The sequence below is a fragment of the Daucus carota genome, chromosome 1 (assembly GCF_001625215.2).
Source record: "Daucus carota subsp. sativus chromosome 1, DH1 v3.0, whole genome shotgun sequence".
NCBI classification, from domain to species: Eukaryota; Viridiplantae; Streptophyta; class Magnoliopsida; order Apiales; family Apiaceae; genus Daucus; species Daucus carota.
In genome coordinates, this window is record NC_030381.2 from 34172116 (window position 1) to 34180595 (window position 8480).

The window sequence follows — 8480 nt, forward strand, 5'->3', positions numbered from 1 at the left end:
GCAGAGAAGCGAGGGGCGTGTAGGTGACGTCTCTCACATCGCTCCATTCTATTTTTCTAATTTTCTGGAATTTTTGGATGAAAAATATCAAAAATTTGAACTACCTTTTTTAGTTTCGGATATATTAGAAGCAAGTTTCAGAATCTGATTTTATTTCAGATTATTTAAGGAATATAGTAGCTTGAAAATTTTAATCTGATTTTGTTTCAGATTATTTAATTATGGAAAGAGTAACACACAAGTCTTTCTGCACCTATAAATACCCTTATAGATCGTAAGATTTTGAATCATCTAAACACAACTTCCTCTCTCTCAATACCACACCCTCACGGATTTAAGTTAGATGTTTTTGTGCACAATTAATCCATAAAATTTGGCGGAAGGTGACAATGTAAGAAATGATTACTTTTAAAAAAAAAAACATAAATGAAATTTAGATTCGTCGTGCTTTAAATAGGTAATTACCTGCATAAATTATTTTCATTTTTCACCATGAATTATAGTCCAATTTTGCAATTTTATATATTAGTATTGGTATTACATCAAGATTTTTATAATATAAAATTTATTTTATCCTACAAATATTAATTTTGAAACGTTAATATAGTTTTTATAGACATCCACAAAATTATTTTATTTTACAAATATTAATATTGAATCATTAATATAATTTTTATAGGGCCGTCGCAACGCGCGGCTTCTCAACTAGTTTTATAATAAGAGGGATACACACTTTGATGAGCATAGTTTTTAAATTGTTGAATGGATTAAAGAAATTAAAACATCCAATGGAAAAAGTAAGCGCAATGGCGGTTAAAAAACACTAGACGTGAAATGTTGGACGTGAGAAATTATTTCTATAATCCTAGCAATTGGATTCATCATTGAACAGCTATAAATTATTATGTTGTTTAAGAGCTCCCAGCATGTGTTAGACTGTTAGTACGTGATTGTTGGGACGTGGACCATAAATGCAGCTGAGCAGCTCCATTTTAAAACGTGAATCAAGAAGACAGGCGAAGAAATGCGAATAGCATTTAACATGCAATCACTGATCTACATTGACATCGATTATAATATTGTGCAGGGTCTCAAGTCCAGAATCACCAGCTTGGACTGATAAGTAATTCACACACTGAACTCACTCCATAAATGATCAGCTTCCTTCTTTTATACATCAAGTTTCTTTTGGCAGGTTAAAACAAATGGCATTTACAAGATTGATCCGGTCAAGATTGATCCAGTCAGTAGTTTTTCAAAGGCAGCTCCATGTCATCTCAAGATCATCCACCAACATCAAACCAGCTTCTCCAACTCCCTCGAAGCTCAACCGATACAACATTCCTTTATATGATCGCATGGCTGCAGATGCTCATATGCCGTTGCTTTTATTGTATCCCAGCTACAACTCTGATCATAGTCTCAAACTGATTCCAGATGATGCATCATTGTCAGATCTTCTGAAGAAGTCTTTGTCAGAGACACTGTCTAAGTATTACCCGTTTGCTGGAAGGCTACGCTCTGGATCCTACGTTGAGTGCAACGATGAAGGGGTTCATTTTGTTGAAGCTGAAATTGGATGCAAGTTGTCAGAAGTTCTGGAAAAAGCTCCTGTTAAGGAAGAAGAAGAAGGCTTAGGCCATCTCTTTCCGGCTTGCACAATTTGGAATCATTCATCTAAGATGTATCCTGGTGTCGTAATGCACGTTCAGCTTAGCCATTTTACTTGTGGAGGAGTAGCCATTGCAGTTACCCTTCATCACCATCTCGGAGATGCTCTTACTCTGTGCTCATTTCTAAGGTACTGGGCAAATTTGTCACTCCACTCCGGTGACCACAAGAAGTTATTACATCTCTGTCCGCGTTTGGTGAATGAGCTGCTGCCTCCCTCTGATGATGATTCAATCAAAAATATTTCATATCCTGATAAGAATTGGACCACTAAGGAGGTGGTATTTCCCAACAGAAAGCTAGCAGAACTGAAGGTGGTTGTAGGAAATGAAGACAAGCTCGATGGCATTGCAGAAGATCAAAAATACACCCGCAATGAGCTCCTGACTGCACTCCTTTACAGATGTCTTGTAGCAGCGGTAGCTGAGACTAATACAGGAGCGGACAAAGGATCAGTTCTGATTAGAGGTGTAAACGTAAGGCCTATGCTTGATCCGCCATTGCCAGAAACAAGTGTGGGGAATATTGTAACTGTAAACTACATTCCAACAAGCACAGAGAGTGAGACCAAGTACAGAACGCTGGTGGCGCGGATGAGGGAAGAGAAGAGGCGGCTCAGAGGAATCAAAAATTTAGATGGACATGAACTGGGACCAAAGTTAGTTGAGTTCAGTAAAAATAACTACAGGTTCTTCATTATCAGCAGCATATGTAATTTTCCAATATATGAGGCGACGGATTTCGGGTGGGGAAAGCCGATCAAAGCCATTCTTGTTGACACGGGGATGGTCGATATCATTTCTTTGATGGATACTGCGAATGACGAAATTAGAGCTGTTGTAGGATTGGGAGAGCAGGATATGAAAAATTTTCTAGCACAGAAAGAGCTGCTTACTTATGGTTCTTTTAAATAGTTTGTTGATGCCCCATTACTCTCAAAATAAGAAAGGAGCTGTTTGCTTATGCTTCTTATCATATCCAACTCTGTTTCTGAAGTGTTTACAGTTTTAAAATATCGTTTTCAACTTCCCATATATAGAAGAGGTAATTGCATATCGCACCCCCTAAGTATCGTTCAAAAACGATAGAGTACCGATACTTTAAGAAACTCAACTCGCACCCCTTATCTTTACTTCTCAAAACCGATATGCACCCCCTGCCGTTAACTTCCGTTAACTCAGTGCACTCCGTTAAGTCAGTATATATATAACTGCAATTCGGACCCCCTAACTTACGTTCAAAAACGATATTGTATCCATATTTTTGAAAACTTGAATCGCACCACCTATTTTTACATCTCAGGAACGATACGCGACCCCTCCGTTAAATTCCGCTACCTTCCGTTAAAATTCTCCCCCGTCTCAATTTGCATGTCCCTTTTGCTTTTTGAGGAGTTAAATTGACTAATTTTTTACCAACTATTTGAAAATATGTATTTATTATTTTAGAAAATAGAAATTTACATATTAAAATAGACTAGATACCTCTATTAAAACAGGCTAGAAAATATATTTTAATGTGTAACTTTCTATTTCCTAAAATAATAAATAAATATTTTTTTAATAGTTGGTCAAAAATTAGTCAATTTGACAAGGGACATGTAAATTGAGACGGAGGAGTATTTCAACAGAAGATAACTGAATTCAACGGAGGAGGTGCGTATCGTTGTAAAGATAGGTGGTGAGATTTGGGTTTCCAAAAGTATAGGTATAATATCGTTTTTGAACGTAAGTTAAGTATAATGTGCTTTTTATATAAGCCTCTTGTCGTTTAATCAAAAAGTAAATCTAGCCTATTTTAATAGAGGTAAATAGTAGGGGGTCCGAATTGCAATTATCTCTATTATTTGTGAAATTCGGACCCTCTATTATTTGCGAAAACAAATAGACTAGATTTACTTTTTGATGATATTTTTTTTTTAAATTTTTGTTTAATTAAGTTATCCCCAAGTCAAAATGATTTTACATATTGAATGATTTTAAATTTTTAGTGACATGTGTATTAGGTATTTAATATACACTATTTTAAATATAAAAAATAAATATCATGTGATATTTATTATAAATATTACATAAATTTATCTATTGATTAAAATATATAAATTTTAATTATTTTGTTTGGAAAAATTGATCAAAAAAATATCATCAAAAAATAAATCTAGTCTATTTTAATATGTAACTTTCTATTTTCTAAAATAATAAATACATATTTACAAATAGTTGGTAAAAAATTAGTCAATTTAACTCCTCAAAAAGCAAAAGGGACATGTGAATTGAGACGGGGGAGAATTTTAACGAAGGTAGCGGAATTTAACGGAGGGGGTGCGTATCGTTCCTGAGATGTAAAAATAGGTGGTGCGATTCGAGTTTTCAAAAATATGGATACCATATCGTTTTTGAACGTAAGTTAGGGGGTCCGAATTGCAATTATATATATACTGACTTAACGGAGTGCACTGAGTTAACGGAAGTTAATGGCAGGGGGTGCATCTCGGTTTTGAGAAGTAAAGATAAGGGGTGCGAGTTGAGATTCTTAAAGTATTGGTACTCTATCGTTTTTGAACGATACTTATGGGGTGCGATATGCAATTACCTCTATATAGAATAGAACTGCAATATGGAGATCATGGTTTAAGAAATGTCTGTTGATGAACGATTAAGCTTAATTGCTCATATTTGTCATAAAACTTGTAAAGCTGTATGCGATAACTAAATTTGTTCTCAGCCAACTAGCTAAATCTTATATAATATGTAGACGACAAAAATATAAAGTGTAGAGGAACGAGAGTACCTTTTCATATGATGCGCGAGTTACTGTTAGAAGATGATAATAAAGATCAAGAAGAATAACTGTCTTTTGGTTTTGGAAATATCACTAGATGTGATTTAGATGGCACTGTAAGATTGACTAGCAACATCCTATTTACGGCAATGGCACATGAAACCAACTCACCGGAATGACTAATAACCATTACCCGGTTACGAAAATTATCTTCATATAATGGCATAGTTATTCAAATACTTCACTGGTAACCCAAATATAACAGTCATGGATTTTCCTCGACTAGTGATAGATGTAAGTTGCTCATTTCTTCGGAGCTCTAAATATGCTATCCATGTAAATTGCATAGTTTCCTGGACTGGAGACAATGCTGCTGCATTATAAAGACAACGCTGCTGCATTATAAACACTTGATTCCTTGTATGTGGGAAGCCTAAATCTATATATCAGCTACTAGCACCATTTGGCAGCCGGAACGAACCACCAGCATAAAGCATTTGATAAACTGGTCTTATTCTGATTGTCAAAACTATGCTCAAGATAGTACCCAAACCACAGACTCCAGCAAGGAACAAGAAGGTAAGCCTAAAGCAGGTGGGACCCAAGCAAGAGGAACTTAGTTGTTTAGCTGCTTCGGAATCATATACATAACCAGCAACCAGCCCAGAAAAAAGAAGAGCTCCGATGGGATTGCCTAGCTGCATGAAGTTAAATATTATACCAAAATCTTTTAAACCAAAAAGCTCTGAGACAGTGGGAATCATTATACCGAACTGAACACCGAAGCAGATACCAAGTAACGCTGTTGCAGCATATAAAGTGCCATGTAGTGCTGAAGCATATAGAAGATATATTATTATCATTAGAACTTGTGTGACTGTCATCCAAAGAGTGCGAGGAATGGCTTTTGACCTGCAGCGTGCACACCATATAGGAAGAGACAGTTAGGGATCAGCATTGATTTTTTAGAACAATTTTAATTTGAGAAGTCCGTAGCCAGCTAAGCACAAATTTGATTTCCATCTGGCTATTATAGAAAGTGCCATTTAGAAACTTTCAACACTCTATTTAGGATTAAGCAAGATACAACTTAAAACTGCATTAATATATCAAATTCACATGCTCTTACTAATGTTTTTATAAGTGACAGGAGTCTGTAATTATAATTACCTGACAAAGTGTTCAGAAACAACACCTGCTCCAAGACGCCCCAGAAAGTTGCAAAAACTAAATAGACTTAACAATATTGTCGTATCGTTAACACCTAGTGAAACCCCGATTTCTGCCAAATTGTTAAGCACGGTTACTCCAGAACCAACCCCAAGGAAGTATACTACCCAGAGAAGCCAAAAATCAGCCTTGATTACGGCTTCACGAAATTTGAAATCCTCCCCTCTCCTGGGTTTTCTTTTCTTCTTTATTGCCCCCTCGCCCATCGCCAGGAGTATATCAACTTCTGAGACATCTTCATTCTCATATAGGCCTAAGAGATTTATGTCTGACGAAAATGAACTCAACAGTGGACCTGTTAGATCTGACTCACCATCTTCTGTAACAATATCGTCAGAGGAACTAGCTTGCTTGCCTATTTTTTTACTACTTGCAGGAAACAGTGTCATTTTAATAGGAATCGCCAATGGAGACATGAGAAGTACAACCATGATACCTATTAAAGTGTAGGAGATAGATCTACTAATAGGCACTATGCTTTTCAATATTGTTGTGGTGAGGAGATAGACAGCAAGAGCTAGACTTGATACTTGGGTAAAAAGAAAGTGAACATGCTCTGAAGAGTCTTCACCTAAAGCTGGCGTGCATGCTCGAACAAAGTACATCATAGCCAGACATGTAACAGGTATACCTATTGTCATGAAGAGCAGTAGGTTTTCAGCTGAGCCACCAAGCAACATACTGTGTACCTCAGTATAAACTGCAGCACTAAGCCCGACATAGCCTTTAAGAATCCCTGCAACTGTTCCCCTACTGAGAGGAAAATTTCTCATGTTGGTAACAAGTACAGCGGTGCCAAACCATGCACTGCTATTAGTGGCAATAACAAGTGCAACCCATAACTGTCATAGCACCAAACTTGGCTTTAGAAACATAGAGGGCTCTAATAGAACTAAAATTATGAACTTAAAAGTCAAGTAGATATAAAGAGTAATATGTCCAGATAATGGAATTGAAACATCTAATACAGAAAATTAATAAAAATTATGAAAATACAAATTTCTTGTTGTAAAGGAAAAAGATTATAATAATTCTTTTTCACAAGAAAGCATAAGAAGAGTAATGAAGGAAGGATACCCAATATAATGGATTCAAGTTAATCAGCTAAAAAAGAAACTGTTTCAAGTTACTAATTAGTTATCACTATGCTTCTTTCTTAAAAAATTGACAGATTCCACACTGATGCTGACATTCAATTAGACATATAATCTGTGTGTGTGTGAAAGAACTGGAGCAGCAAAAGTGCTCGTACATAAAGTAATGCCAAGGGAAAACCAAAAATATAAATATTTTCTTATAAACAACAGTAGTGATACATAAACTTGTTCTGGATATAAATGTAATATGTAGCTTAGATCACATACCAAACTTCTTCAACAATCAATTAAATCATTTTCCTAATGGAGATCATAGATAGATATTGTATAAGAATTCCAAACAACTCTGAAGGAAGAGCATAATCCAGGGATAGTTTGACTAAGGTTAATATGGCTATTGTATAAAAAAGATCCAAACAACTCTACATCTTTTACAAATTCTCAATAACCCGTGCCACATAGATATTATACCTAAGGGCTCCCTCCCCTTGGAGATGCTCTCAAGTCCTTATGTGTGATTCGTAAATAAGAGCATGTTAAAATCCAATAATGGGGGAAAGTTGAAGCATCCCCATACCTTCAGGCTTCATGACCTCCAAAACATCAATTTATCAATTTACTAGATAAGGTCAAATAATCACTACAAAATCACTTTTTTCGTTAATTTAATGCCACGATGCAAATTGATTCTAAATGATTCATAATCGACGAATTGAGGACTTGTATACAAGCAACCAGTAGTTCTTGGCCCATCAATCAAACTGGTGACCACTACTATATCAATTTTTCATTGGATCAAATAACGGATCAATTTTGTTCAATTATTTTTATTCGTTTGAATGATCAATTATTTTTTCAAAGCACATACTCTAGTCTACCAAAATAAGATGAGAGCACAGTGACTTACAACCCAATAAGGCATGGAGGGAACAGTTTGGCTAACAGCAAGCCAGATGACACCATACCCGAAAAACGCGGCGAAAACACCGACAAACATAACAACCCACGGAGGGAACTTGTTGGAAGCTATCCCAGGAAGAATTCCAACGTTTTCTCCAATATCATTTGCAACTCCGAGGATTGTGAGCTGCTGTTGAGTAAAACCAAGCACAGATTTCAAAGAGTGGGAGTACAAGGGGAAAGTATAAGCGTTACCAGCAGCTATTTGGACCCACACTGCGGCACCAAGCCCCACCCACGGTGGTCTTGTCCCTCCTTTGACAACTGCCGCCATGAGGTTTTGCTTCTTACAAGAGTTAGTTGGGGACTTGGAGAAGTCGTCAAGGCAGTTTCAGTTTTGATCGGTGGTTAACTCGAACATAAGTGAAAAAGTTGTTGGAAAGTGATTAAAAAATGTTGTAAGAAAAAGTGTTGAGTGGTAGACTGGTAGATCAATTGACGAGTTCCAGTTTACCACCTAAAATATGCGTCATAACTCAAGTGGGTAAGAAAATTATTTAACTGCAAACTAATTCAATTATAGTTTTGTTTTCTCTTTTAATCTTATTATTTTTTTACTGTTTGACACACAATTTAAATTTTAAATTATATATTTCTTCAAAAAAATAAATTATATAAAATATTATATTATAAATTATTTTAAAAATTCAATAAAAATTTAAACGTTGAATATTTACTGGTAAAGACTTTTAAAATTTATGACAATCTCGGCAAGAAGTGAAGAGACCGTACGATAATTTG

The 8480-nt window shown here is 35.7% G+C and overlaps 2 protein-coding genes across 3 annotated transcripts; one reads left to right on the forward strand and one right to left on the reverse strand.

Annotated features, from left to right (window-relative positions):
• Positions 1-1084: 1084 nt before the first annotated feature.
• Positions 1085-2703, forward strand: LOC108205108 (tabersonine-19-hydroxy-O-acetyltransferase-like). Its single transcript, XM_017374905.2, has one exon. It carries the CDS (start codon positions 1206-1208, stop codon positions 2583-2585), a length of 1380 nt encoding a protein of 459 aa, XP_017230394.1. The 5' UTR covers positions 1085-1205; the 3' UTR covers positions 2586-2703.
• A 1798-nt stretch (positions 2704-4501) lies between these two features.
• Positions 4502-8166, reverse strand: LOC108205107 (protein NUCLEAR FUSION DEFECTIVE 4). 2 transcript variants are annotated; one of them, XM_017374904.2, is made up of 4 exons: positions 7687-8166; positions 5623-6524; positions 5222-5364; positions 4947-5150 (listed from the first exon to the last, which is right to left on the reverse strand). In XM_017374904.2, exons 1-4 carry the CDS (start codon positions 8011-8013, stop codon positions 5092-5094), a joined length of 1431 nt encoding a protein of 476 aa, XP_017230393.1. In that variant the 5' UTR covers positions 8014-8166; the 3' UTR covers positions 4947-5091. The 2 variants fall into 2 exon arrangements, with proteins under 2 accessions (XP_017230392.1, XP_017230393.1); XM_017374903.2 differs by having other exon boundaries at positions 4502-5364; positions 7687-8164.
• Positions 8167-8480: the final 314 nt, after the last annotated feature.